A 13188-nucleotide genomic window follows, 5' to 3' on the forward strand; every position below is an offset into this window, starting at 1 on the left:
CCAATCATAACAATCCTTCGACGCATGCGCACAGCGCAGTTCAAATATTCAGTGTTGATTGGTGATGCGGGTGAGAGGGGTAGTAGAAACTCAAAATATTTTTGTTCTTCAATTTTAGAAAAATGTTTGTAGTTTGTACCAATTTCGATCAATTTTGAAGTTGATTAGCCATAGAAAATGACTATACTCAAGTCCAAGCTGAGCACATCTCAATGATTTTAGCTCTTTAGTCGTATGTTTTGTAATATGTACGAGTACATAATTATGTTTGTAATAGGTAGGTAAATAGGTGGATACTTTCCATTTTTAATTTTACCAAAAAATTTCTTTCTAACATATTGATGGCTTCGTAAAATGTTAATTTCAAAGTAAATAGATAAATGCGAATGTGTGAATTATCAATATACCAATCTGAAGATTTTCATACTTAAAAAATCACATGAGGAGCTCATTGCAAAAGTAGCCCTTGTCACATGAACCTATGCAATCTCCAAAGCTCTCCCTTGAGCGTACCCAGTATCATGAATGTAAACTCTATAAAGCAATTCCTCTCAGGGCTACTCAGGGTAGACTAACTTGATGGTCATTTCATCATTACAACATGATCTCCGCAGTTGGCAATAGGTGCAATCGAGTAAAACGTGTCTAAAAGTTCATGTGACAAGGGCTACTTTTGCAATGAGCTCCTCACATGTCTCGCTGCTAAAAGTGGTCAAAAGAAGTTGGTAGGTACCTTATTTGCATAAAATTATTTTGTGGGAGTTGGAGTTTTTAAAGTACACAATTTTGTAAGAAATATACAGCTCAATAGTTAATACCTTCATCACCAGATAAACAGTAAATACTCTGGGGGTAGGTAGCTTAAATCTAAAATTATTCATGCTATACACACACATACTTAATAATATAAAGTAATTATAACTACCTAACGTATATACGATCGTGATCGATCAATGAATATTTTTCCCTTCATTTTTATAGGTATTTGTCATTCTTCTATAGAAATCATTCACTCTTCCCATATCCTTACCCGCGCAAAAGCACTGAAACAATCATATTGTTCAACATGGCAACTTTCGTGAATTCTTGTTTTTGTGGTTTGGTAACATTAAAAACTGGCGCGATCAGCATTATAACTCTGTATTGGGTACGTTTCAACTTTAAAATTTCAATTATTTCCATAACAACATTTTCATAGGTACCTAAGTACCTAAAAAATATTTAACGATCACACATCACACATCTGGTCAGAATACTAAATGAGTATGCATATGCAGTGGATAGAATTAGGTATACCAAATGCACATCTTACACACATTTTGAAATACTCTCAATTTTTTCTTATTTTTCAGTCATGGTCAATAGCCCTATTAATTACTGATTCCAAATTAGCAAGTGGGTACCGTTTTGATTCTTATGGTTTAAACATATTTATAAATCAAATACCTACCAGGTATCTACCTGTGCCTACATAGGTAGGTACTTTTGAATCTTCGATAAATTTATATAAAAAAATCAATGTAAAGTGTATCAAGTACTTTGATTGCATAAATCGATGTTGCAATAATTATTTCTGTTTTGAATTACAGCCCCACCTTTTCCAAACCGGAGCTGGATAGGTTTAAGTTCGGCGATTTCTTCAACTAGTGGCCTACATGGAACACGCTGGGTTAAAAAAATATTTTTGTGAAGTTCAATTTTGTTATCACATTTTTACCTATTAATTTATTTGATGTCGGTAGGGAAAGCCAGCGTACATGGTACCAGAGGTGTTGATGGAAGCTGTTAATTTTATATTATACTTGGCCAATCTTATCACGTTTGTCATTACAACTAAATTACTGATGCCAAATATTGAACTTTCAGCGTGGATTTACGCTGTTCCAGGATATAATGTGGAAAATGCGACGTACGGAATATTTTTCGTGGTGGTTACAATCATCAATCTTGGTTAGTTTTTACTTTAGGATGTATTCGTAGCTAGCTATAGCTATTCTATTTCATCTGCCATAAAGAATGAAATAGCTATTGAAGCAAACAGATTGGGCTTGTATTTTAAAAACCGAATTTGTTTCTTTGTAAAAACCTATGACAAAATGTCTTTTTTACATATTCAATAATTCTACCTATTCTAATAATGTGATACTTCCTAAGTTCCTACTTCGTTATATTATCGTATTAAAAATGAATCATTTTATTTTACAGTATTTCGATTTTATTTTCTTTTGGTTGTGATAAGTTACGCTCAAAAATTATGGTGCAGAGAAATACAAGAAGAAAGATCCAATGTTTCTACATCCACCCGACCTACTGCTGCTACATCCGCTACATCCACCCGACGGACTCCATGAACAATTAATTCAGATGATTATTGAAAATATCTACTTGAATATTTATTAGAAATAGAAATTTATTTTCAATCGTTCATTCTTCGATGAAAATGTGTTATTGGGTATTTCTTGTTATTTGGAATTACAGTTTCAATTTATTTATACTCTATAAAGTAATTACAGAGCGTCTTTCTTTAAAACCATATAGAATATTACCGACATAAAATCAAGTTTTGAAAAATATTTAACGATAATCAATGATCAATATAATTTATTCTTCGTTCGGTAAAATACGAATTTCAGTGTAAAACTCGGAGAAACACACTCCCCCATCCATTCATTTACATACTTCTTTCTTATTCACAATAATTCAGAAATTTAACAAACTTATAATAATTAGTTATTAGGTATAACAACAAAATATAAATATGAACTTAAAATATAGGTAAGACAAAAAGTGTAAAATTTTTCACATCCATTCACAATGACACCGCGACGATACAAAATTGAACTATCGATTAATGTTAATAGGGTTAATATCAAGCGATGCAGGCGTATTTCGAATTGAAACCGGAACAGGAGCTGTATAAAACCTAATAAATCTAGAACTATCATCAGAGAGGTCTCTAGCGCGTGTAGTCAATTTGATCCGTTTACTAGAATGGCAATGGCTCTTTTTCTCTCGATGGAGAGCTTTGGATAAAGCTTCAGATACTTCCATAATTAACTGGGGATTCGAAGGGGCCATACGTTTCCAACCGGAAGATTTCATCACTTTGCTGGATTTTGACACAATATAATTCAATGCTTTTGATTTTAGTTCATCGGCACGATGCAAATCCGCCAACACTAGTATTTCAGTAGCATTTTCAACTGATAAGTTCTCGATCAACGCGTCTTGGCAAATAACCTTCAATCCTTCTAAATCGTATTTATCAGCTACGGTCAATAAACCATCGGCTAAGCTCTTTATATTTTCACACGAACCGGTGTAAATGTATCGTAACATTTCTTCTACGATTCGTTCTTCCACGTCCATTAAAACGATGCGATTGTGTTCATTTTCAAGCATATCATGTTGGAACATGGCGGCAAAAACAGGACTACGAGCAGCCAAAATAGCTTTATGTACTGGATAATTTTTACCATTTATTGAGACCACTATGTCGGCGAACTGTTGATTTTCCAACAATGATCTAAAATCTTTGGATAAGTCGTATTTGGAAGTATGTGATTGGAGTAGAAAAGTATCGTGTTGATCACACATATTTTCCAACAGATCATCGCTTACATGGAAAAATGATACTTCGCAGCAAAGCGTTAATTTATCATTAGGCAGATAATACGCATTTAAAAGCTGATCCCTTTTGATAAATTCAATCCAACCGCGAGGATGCTGATGACCATGAACCGGATTAGCGGTGTATTCGTGGACTGAACTCACTTTACTGTACGCTTTGTAACGGTCCTTGTCCATTATATGTAATTTCGATCTAGCGAATACCGATTTGTACTGGCTCGAGGCATCCAAGAACAAGAATACGGTAATGTTTTCAGCGGTATTGTTTTTGGAGTTTGGATATAGTTTCATATACCATTTGAATTGATCACAAGCTTCTGATGAGAATAGTGGTGATTTTACATGATCTCCTTTCGTATCGTGCACACTGTAACGTTCCAGTTCCCATAGGAAACTCGCTTTATATACTTTGACCGTGGTATTAGACCGTATAGTTTCCATATCTTCGAAATGATATTACTACAGGGGCATTTGCGGATTATCAACTCAGTGGCTGCTAACGGAAGTTGTGAGCGTGTGATGAGTGTTTATTTACAGTAAGTTCTTCCTGAGGAAAGTTGAACTGAATAATCAAATGTACTCTGAAAGAAGAAACAATGAGGTGGTGATTAGAAAACGTGAGAACGCCGGTAATACAAATTGAAATCGCGAGATATTTTCTTCAACCAGTATACTTTTGATATGGGATAAGCGATTATTAATATGATTATGATATTATTCGATAATTACCAGTCAAAAAACGAAGATGGGAAGATGAAGGATGAATTTAGTGGCTGGAAAGCAAAACAGCGAGAACGGTTAAATTAATTCATAGAACTGTTGGATGAAATCGAGTTTTCCACCAAGTGCCAATTCTATAAGATGTCCAACTTATATTTTTCGAAAAAAGCGAAAAACACAGGACACAAGAAATTTCAAGATTTTTGTTTCGCTTATCAAGTCAGCTTTCATTGTTTTTGTTTTTATTTATCGACAACAACAAAAACAACACGAAATCGATTTCGATAGTCGATACATAAACATCATTATTTTTTATCGATACAATATCGAATCCGAAATTTTATTTCTCCTTTTCAAGTATTTTCATTTTTTCAATATCAATATTCAATTTCAAATTTTCAATTAAATTAAAAGATAAAGGGACCTCTGTTTTTTTTCTTCAATTTTTACAATATTCTGATCGAGAGCAAAAAACATATACAGTATTCAGTCTTTTTAATTATAAACTTTAAATAACGACATTATTTACAATAAACAAAGTATTATTAGCACCATTTAAAACACACTCAATAAATCGAAAAAATTTATATCAATAAGTAGCTCAACTATGTCCATAGTTAATCTAGAAATTACTCATCTTATTCATTTATTTTTATCAGAAATAATAATACTCGAAATTCTATCGTATAACGTACATTCTTCCTTTCTCTTCGAATAAATAAAATGAAAATCCACAGCTTAAAAAAATCAAGAATAATTTGAAGAGCTTATTCCTCATCACTTTAGAATTGTCCTGATCATGGAATAGGAATACTGATTACGAATTATCCAATGCAGCGAAATTACCCTTTCGGAGCTCTTCATGCATTTTACAGTACTTATCAGCCAATAAATCGTAATACTCGATCTAGATGAGAACAGAAACGCAAGATATTTTTATAATGGTTCGCACGTAATTGACGTAATCATTGAATCTTTCCTCAAAGTTTCAAATAACTTACTCTGGAATCAGCTTTTTGATAAATATCACATTCTACATTTTTGGCGTACGATTTTATTCGGTCGTCAATTGATGACTTGGGCTCTTCGGAATCATTCATCATTTCTTCAGAGCCGGGTACTGGAAGCATTTTCTGTACACTGCGAATAAAACAGAGGTTGAAAATAATCGGGGATATGCAAACTTATTTCTCATACAGCGAAGTTGCTCTTCCATAAAGGTTCGAACACTTACAATTCTTTGACTAATATTTCTCTGAGTTCTGTACCGATTTGTTTATGCCAGTCTTTAGTGACAGTTTTTTTAGGCTTGTTAATTGACACGTTATTGACCAATGAAAGAATGTGACTCGCCCCGGAGGTGGTAATGGACGATTGGTTAACAGAATTCTACAAAAATGACCACAATTAATGATCAATACATACTTATTGCTATGAATACTTACAATTTTTCGATATTTACATTTTTACTGGTCTCAACAGTAGACTGTGACTGGGACATTTCAACATCTTGCTGTAATTGTTGCTGCTGTTGTGGTTGTTGCTCCTTACGTCCCTGTCGTTCCAGACGTTTCTTATCTATATACACGAAAATCATTAAATAAATAATTCTTAATACAGAAATCAATAGAACGATTGTGTTTCCTCTAATAACAATGATGATCAACTCACTATAAAATTTTTGAATTTTATCACTCTTTTCCGACAATATCTGATAATATTCGTCCTGAAAATATGAACGAAAAGGTATAATAACATTACTAATCACACGATTCGAGAATATCATACACGATTAGGCGTACTTTCGAATTAGAACTCTCGAAAATTTCACGTTCAACTCTCCCAATGTAAGTTTTCAAATTTTGTGTCATATCTAAAGGAATAGGAACAGCTCCATTACTTGGAAACAGGGTTTGAACTCTGCGCAAATAAAAAATAATTAAATATTGATTCACGGTTATACTCATTGTAAGCTCCACAAAGATTCAAATACGAGTACGTACAATTTTTCAACTAATTGCTCTCTTAATTCCACATTAATTTGATTATGCCACTCTTTAGCATTTTGTTGAGCATTAGTTTCCATGGTTTTGTTCGATGGTGTAACATTATCGGCAGCTGGTGTCGTTGTTTCTTGCGCAGAAGTATTTTTTGAAATATCAGTATCCATTTTTACTCGTAAGTTCGCAGCAACAGCTTGAAGATGTCTAGCGGTAGACTGAACTGCTGAAGACAAGCCCGTGGACTGACCTGACGCAGCAGAACTAGTCGTTTGATGTCTTAGGTCGAACGCCTGATCATTGTACCACTTTCTTTTCATATCCACTACCTTTCTGTCTATTGGAGAAGGTTGTTGCGATGATCCACCAGTAACTGGGAAAGACTGAGGATTAGTTTGCGTGGTAGACGGAGGCACAATATTGACACTAGGGTAATATCGTGGTGCGGTTGAAACTGAAGATGGAAACATATACGAAGATTGGTTAGTATTTCGCGAGGCTGATGGATTTATACAAGGAGACCACATGCTTAACGGCGGTGTACTGAGAAATGGAGATATTGGGTTAGAATAGGCTGTTTGGCTATTTTGAGATTGAGGTAGGAAGGAAGTTGATGAAAATGCAGCAGATCTAGAGGCATAAACAGGTAGGTTATTTTGAGATTGAGGCAAAAAAGAAGTCGACGACATTCCCGTAGATTGAGACGACGTAGTCGCAAAACCAGGATGATTGTTTTGTGACTGAGGTAGAAACGAAGACGATGTTACAGTAGCAGATTGAGAAGATGAAGCAGGATACACATATTGGTTGGTTTGAGGTTGAAACAAAGTAGATGACATGCCCATCGGCTGAGATGATGAAGTAGAATACGTAGACGAGCTAGTTTGTGACTGTAAAAACGAAGGTTGTACGATTGCGGTTTGAGATAATGTAACTGGATTAAGACTCTGCACGGTTTGTGATTGAGTTAGATAGTTAGACGTCGATGAAGCAGCAGACTGAGCTGAAATAACCATAGGCGTGGGCGAGTTTGTTACTGGTTGTGAGAATAAGTCGGACGACGCTGAAGCTGTTGGTTGAGTCGGAAGTATTGGCGGCGTAGACGAGTTTGTTGCTAGTTGCGGGAATAAGTTGGACGACGACGAAGAGGTTGGAAGAGATTGATCAATTGATGTCGATCTTGGCGTAGATGACATAGGTTTAGGTTCAGCTCGAATTCGTAATCTCAAACTGTTGCCATCAGCGGCAGGAACAACTCCTGTAGAAAAAATAATCATTGAAAAGCATCCATCACATCGTAAAAACTGCAGACGAATAAGGTAACACGAGGCAACAAACAAATATCTATTTATCGTTAGATTACATAAATCAATAGAATAACTCACGGTAATTATTTCTCGTAACACTCGTAGACTGAGATGTTGATGCCATGATTTCATCTGGTAGGTCGTTTTCCAAATCGAACAACATGTCCACGCTGAAGTATCACTTTTCTCTGTACAAATAGATACACTCGATAAATATAAATTCAAACTCTAAATGAATAATTCCAAGAAATTCAAGTTTAGGATGTACTTTGACGAAGCGTTTAAATAATCAAGCGACTTGGAGAATATGTACATTGATAAAATTTCTTTATCAATGCGCAGAGAGAACAGAATAATGATGAGATGAGAATGACTCACGTTAGTCCACAATTATCACATAACCGACGAAAAGAAGCGCAACTTCAACTGCAAAGTGTTGAAAGTTCAGCAATGAAAGTAATAAGTACTAAACACCGAATCCAAAAGCTCAAAGCACTGAAATAATTCCGGTTCTACGATCAAAACATCGAAATTTTCTCAAAATCTAATCACTGAATTCACAAAGAAATTGACAACAGCTGATTATAGAGGTGGCAACGTTGCTCTGTACATTTCGATTGGCGGATTGGATCAAGTCGAGTGACATCACAATATTTTTTGCATTTTTTTTGAAATTTTTGAATAAAAAGAAAAAACACAAAAGAAAATTATTAATTTTTCAGCCATAGAATGCAGCTTGTAAGAATCACATTTTGACACCAACAAAAAGGCGCAAGTGCTCTTTTTCCGCAACTTTCCGTCTTCGCATGCTAAATACTTGCAGGAGCCCGGAACTACATTGTTTGGTTGGATTTGGAATTTGGAATCTTTTTCAAAAAAACTAAAATAAAAAAAGAAATAACTTGAATACTTAAACATGCCAAATTGAGGATACTACCTGAAACCGAAAGAAACACCGAACTTTACGTAGGTACTAAACTACTCCAATCTTCAAAATTTAATTTTTTGTTTTCCGTGACATTTTTTAAGATATGTACTTACTTGGAAAAAAGATGCGGTTCGAGGGGTACTGTATAATTTTCTCATTCTCTGTGGTCATATCATGAGATAGGTAATTAAGAATTAAGTACTCTTGATCTTGACGTCAAAATTGTAATAACTTCCGCAGCCAGCTTATAACCATGTTCTTAATGAATGAGTCACTTTTGGATTGATTTTATGCCTTAAAAATACAGGTAGGCAACTTTTCCAACGCGAATCTTGATGGAAAACAATTCATATGCATAAACATACGGTACCCTATCTACTATGTTGATTGTAGATGTACCTCACCTACTGTACTTCAGTACTAATTATTGAAAGAAATTTGAAGTTGCAAATTCGCATTTATTCTAGAAAACTAACGAGGTAATAAACTACCTAACGTGGTGATCTTTATTGTGGGAACTTGCAGCAAAAGTCTGCAGGATCCGATCCTGAATTTCGCTATTTTCTACCTATTCAAAAATATGAATGTAATAAGTAATAACCCATTTTGTTATAATAAAAAAGTTTGACAGGAAAGTGATACTCAATGGAAAAAAAACAATTATTTGTCTGACACAGAAATTTATAACTCACATCGGGTTTATTAAATAAACACTGGCATATATCTGACATCATTTCAATTCATTTTCATTTTGATAAAAAATAGTACATGAACATGATGCATCATTTCAAGAGATTAAAAAAGCTACTTCAGTAAAAAATGCTACCTACAAAAAGGATTTTTTGAGACAACAAAACAAAGTAATAATAATGATAATTAGGTTAACGCGCTTAGTATATAAAAATTTGAAGCTTTTAAATCAAGGGAATATTTTTACAATAGATGATTTTAAATGACAATCTTTCGATAGGTAAGTACAAGTAGGTACCTACATGTTTCAGAATCATATAGCTACAATCTATCTAATCTATCCATACAACATAATGATTATGAAAATAATTTTGAAATAAACGTGCAAAGTAAAGATAGGTAGGTAACTAGGTATACCTATGTGTATTTTGAATTTCTGAAAAATTACCGCAACTCTACATAAAGATTACCACTTCCGTTCGTCGAGGAATTTGAGGATTGCGGAAGTGGCATAGCAAGTTTTCCATCATTAGAAGAGCATGAGAAATCTTTTCGAATTATCTTCTGCGTTGATCCATCACCATCTTCGATATTATGTGCAGTCGCGTCTCCAGGATTTTCTTGAGACTGGAGAATAGAAAGGTGGTAACTATAAGCGACCGCAGTGAAATGTACGAATACGCCTGCAAAGACAAAAAATACACGCATAAAGTACACGTGGTACCTAACTAGGTAAAAACTATTGAAAGATGGAAATTTCTGAATGAATTTTCTTTTGAAAATTTGAAATAATGCAGTTAATGTCAATCATCGCTAAAATACATAGGTATCTAGGATGGGTAGATTCTTAATGGGTCATTACTCGCTCATTGTAAAATCAAGCTAAATTGAACAAGTTTCATAAACAGGTTACTTATGTTTAACATGTAAGTAAGTACTTACTTGTCCACAAAGCTGTCAAAAATATAATCGCGGGTAATCTATCTGAATTCCAAGGCCCACCTATTGCTATCACACCGAACGTTACCAAGATGCCGATTACTGACATTACAGCATAGAATCCAAACAAATATTTTAGACATTTTGCATTCACCTGGATAAAAAATAAAATGTTTTTTGAACACTGTTGAACTATAGCAAAAAGAGGAAACTGATAGTTTGGTGTATGTTTATGCAACCATAATCAAATCTCACCGAGTCTTCATTATATTTCTTGTTAATTACAGGAAAATGAAGTAGGGTGAAACACAAAGCTAAAATCAGTGCGATCATTGCAATTTCAATAAGATAAAGATGCATGGGAGCAGGAGCTAAAATAAAATAACGAATTAAAATTATTTAAGTGAATAATTCGTTCAAACTTGAAAAAGTTCAAGTTTATTTTGATAACTGAAAAAAAGCTTACCAAAGCTGCTGTCCCACCAAGAAACGATAGTTGCATTTAATATCACCAAGGCAAAATAAAAAGACGACATCTACCAAAGAACAAACACAAAAATCATGAGGGCGAAAAATGGTATCTTGGTATCTAGCAGAAAATATACTACGAGGTTTCGCGTAAGCGAGTATCTACTCTCGATATTTTCTTTATTATTTTACTTACCAGCGTCAAATATAATGAAAATAAAGTTCCAGCTCGGAGACTGATGAAACACAAAAAGTTCTCAACAAGGATCATACCAGACTAAATTAACAGAAATAAAAAATAGGTATTCGATTAGTTAATGAAGAAAAAAAAAGAAAGTTATTAGGTCATAGTTTGAGAAATTCATCTAAAGACGGTGGTATAGCAGCTATAGCCATAGGTAAGTTGGGGCCATAGTTCTTACAATGATCTTGGTCTGAGAAATTATTAACATTTTGGTACATATAACTTGCATACTTATTATCCTCGCAAGTCTTGCATAATTCCATTGTTTTTTAATTTTTTAAATTAATTTTTTTTACTATCCAAAAATATTGAGAGTAAGAGTAGGTACCCAATCCCCAATTACTCAAATTTTTACATTTTTACCAGGTTTCTTTATATGTAGGTAGGTACTTTGCGTAATAAATAAACAAGACTTTTGCAATGTAGTATTCTGTCCTACATTCAACTTTTTCAAATAAAATAATGGCTCTTGTCGATAAATTTTGGTTGATACCTACGCCACAATTTCAAAAATATGTAAACGTATATAATTATGTGAACACAAGCAAGTAAATAGTAGTTGGCTAATCTAGGATAGTACTCACCGACAATCGCACCATGATTACAAGGTAGATAGGTATATCTACCTACACTTAATATTCAAAAACAAAAAGTAATTCGAATTTGAAGACGCGATAAGATTGAAAACGCTCAAACGAATGAAATAACAACAGGTAGCCTATTCTGTCACCAGAGTTTTAAAGCACTCACTCAGCACTGAAAAAGAAGAAAATCTCTCTCGAAGATTCTGAATTCTGAAGTCGACCAGTCAGTTTGATTTGGTATGGCAAGAATGTATAATACTGTTGAGGAAAGTGGGGATAAAATCCACCAATTGCGTGTTGTATTCCAGATTGAGTCTCGTGGTGTTAGTACATTGCTTTCTTTTTTTAGTTTTTTCTCCTTCGACTTCAACTAAGTAAACCCTTCGAACAATTCTCTGTAATATGTCTCCTTTCCATTCTCATTCGTTAGTTCGTTACCCTTGCACTTAAAAACCAGTGTTTTTTTTTTACATTACATCCCTTTGTCATTTCCTTTGGATTTTTTCTTCTTCCATGTACATATGTATCTTACTCCTCGATCTCATTTCCCGGAGAAAATAATAATCTCACTCGCCATCTTCAAAATTTTTATTCCAATTTTTTTTCATCCTACGTACACTCCCTCCCTCCTTTGGAAAATTGGTTCGATTAGTCTCAGACTTTCAACTAGGTATATTCATTGACTTTAGTTAATTGGAATTTACTGATCCAAAATGGCCGAAAATTACCCAACTCAAAAAGCGAACTCCGCAACTACTTCAAGGTTGATATGGACGAGCAGAATTATCGAAAATGTGGTATCTGCGGACATCTATTTTAAAAAAATCAATTTTCTGATGATAAAAAAATGAAAACCGCTGAAGAGTTCAAAAATGCACCCATAATGTTAAATACCTATAGGTAGACACTTGAAGACTTAAAGATTGTGGAGATTGGTTTAAAACTTATAGCATGGCAGCGTTTGAAGGAGCTTCTAGGTTCTTTTTTTGTCGAATAGGTAAGCGTCAATTCGATTTTGTGATTATTATTTTATTGTTTTGTCTCCCGGGTTTAATATGACTTTGTTCTTCTTAGGTAGGTACGTGTAAACCTAATTTATCAGAATGACTTTTGTGCATTTAATTGAACATTTTCCAAAAATATAGGAAATGATCATGAAGGGAAACACACGGAATCGTGAGAACATATTATATGTATAGTTTGGGTTCCAAGTACTTAACTCAGTAAAACGTAGCGAAGCATCATTATCAAGAAATACAATCGTGATCACACAAAAGGGAGCAAGGTGATTGTTTTATGTAGTTGAAATAAGCACGGATAGACTAGGTAGACTATAAAAATATGCCACGTTGTGAGAAACAGACCACTATATTCACTCGCATAAAGCTGACGATGCTTTAATCATATAGTTTTCTCGATAAGAAAACACAACTACAATACAAAGATGTATATTAGTCGATAGGAATGTACTGTGAGCAAATCTACTATTGATTAGTTTTGATGAAACGGATTTTTATGCGATAACCAGTAGGTAGCTGTTTTCTTTTTTTAAATCGTAAAAAAGCGAAAACACTTCGTTCAAGTCACAAACGAACTGACCCTTGGGCATTATAGGCTATGCTTCACTTTATTTTCGTGTTTGCTCGTGAATGAAGCCAAATTAGTATCAAGATACCTA

At 34.1% G+C, this 13188-nt stretch overlaps 3 protein-coding genes and 1 long non-coding RNA gene across 5 annotated transcripts; 1 reads left to right on the forward strand and 3 right to left on the reverse strand.

Annotated features, from left to right (window-relative positions):
• The first annotated feature begins 938 nt into the window (after window positions 1–938).
• On the forward strand, window positions 939–2465 carry LOC135836825 (uncharacterized). The gene is made up of 4 exons (XR_010557087.1): window positions 939–1147; window positions 1353–1395; window positions 1590–1950; window positions 2206–2465. It is a non-coding gene; the product is annotated as an uncharacterized LOC135836825 (long non-coding RNA).
• Window positions 2466–2584: 119 nt separating this feature from the next.
• On the reverse strand, window positions 2585–8210 carry LOC135836819 (CREB-binding protein-like). Of its 2 annotated transcripts, none has more exons than XM_065351866.1 (10): window positions 8036–8210; window positions 7736–7845; window positions 6354–7608; window positions 6153–6270; window positions 6022–6076; window positions 5813–5928; window positions 5585–5739; window positions 5352–5490; window positions 4360–5257; window positions 2585–4211 (listed from the first exon to the last, which is right to left on the reverse strand). In XM_065351866.1, the coding sequence occupies exons 2-9, from the start codon at window positions 7818–7820 to the stop codon at window positions 5168–5170; spliced, it is 2013 nt and encodes a 670-aa protein (XP_065207938.1). In that variant the 5' UTR covers window positions 7821–7845; window positions 8036–8210; the 3' UTR covers window positions 2585–4211; window positions 4360–5167. The 2 variants fall into 2 exon arrangements, with proteins under 2 accessions (XP_065207938.1, XP_065207937.1); XM_065351865.1 differs by having other exon boundaries at window positions 7926–8210.
• LOC135834112 (speckle-type POZ protein B-like) lies at window positions 2842–4071 on the reverse strand. The gene has a single exon (XM_065347950.1). It carries the CDS (start codon window positions 4069–4071, stop codon window positions 2842–2844), a length of 1230 nt encoding a protein of 409 aa, XP_065204022.1.
• Window positions 8211–9068: 858 nt separating the features above from the next.
• Window positions 9069–11748, reverse strand: LOC135836826 (uncharacterized). The gene is made up of 6 exons (XM_065351871.1): window positions 11511–11748; window positions 10879–10959; window positions 10681–10750; window positions 10470–10585; window positions 10218–10368; window positions 9069–9958 (listed from the first exon to the last, which is right to left on the reverse strand). Exons 1-6 carry the CDS (start codon window positions 11523–11525, stop codon window positions 9720–9722), a joined length of 672 nt encoding a protein of 223 aa, XP_065207943.1. The 5' UTR covers window positions 11526–11748; the 3' UTR covers window positions 9069–9719.
• Between the last annotated feature and the right edge of the window lie 1440 nt (window positions 11749–13188).

The sequence above is a fragment of the Planococcus citri genome, chromosome 2 (assembly GCF_950023065.1).
Source record: "Planococcus citri chromosome 2, ihPlaCitr1.1, whole genome shotgun sequence".
Taxonomy (NCBI): Eukaryota; Metazoa; Arthropoda; class Insecta; order Hemiptera; family Pseudococcidae; genus Planococcus; species Planococcus citri.

Bases quoted from the DNA above. Each gene is read 5' to 3' on its own strand.
- LOC135834112 (XM_065347950.1), bottom strand. From the start codon at position 4,071: ATGGAAACTATACGGTCTAATACCACGGTCAAAGTATATAAAGCGAGT.
- LOC135836819 (XM_065351866.1), bottom strand. From the start codon at position 7,820: ATGTTGTTCGATTTGGAAAACGACCTACCAGATGAAATCATGGCATCA. The intron at 7,609-7,735 runs GTGAGTTATTCT...TTTTTTCTACAG, and splicing joins TGTTACGAGAAATAATTACC to GAGTTGTTCCTGCCGCTGAT. The intron at 6,077-6,152 runs GTACGCCTAATC...TCATATTTTCAG, and splicing joins TCGAGAGTTCTAATTCGAAA to GACGAATATTATCAGATATT.
- LOC135836826 (XM_065351871.1), bottom strand. The intron at 10,586-10,680 runs GTAAGCTTTTTT...ATTTTATTTTAG, and splicing joins TTGGTGGGACAGCAGCTTTG to CTCCTGCTCCCATGCATCTT. The intron at 10,369-10,469 runs GTGAGATTTGAT...TTTTTTATCCAG, and splicing joins AGAAATATAATGAAGACTCG to GTGAATGCAAAATGTCTAAA.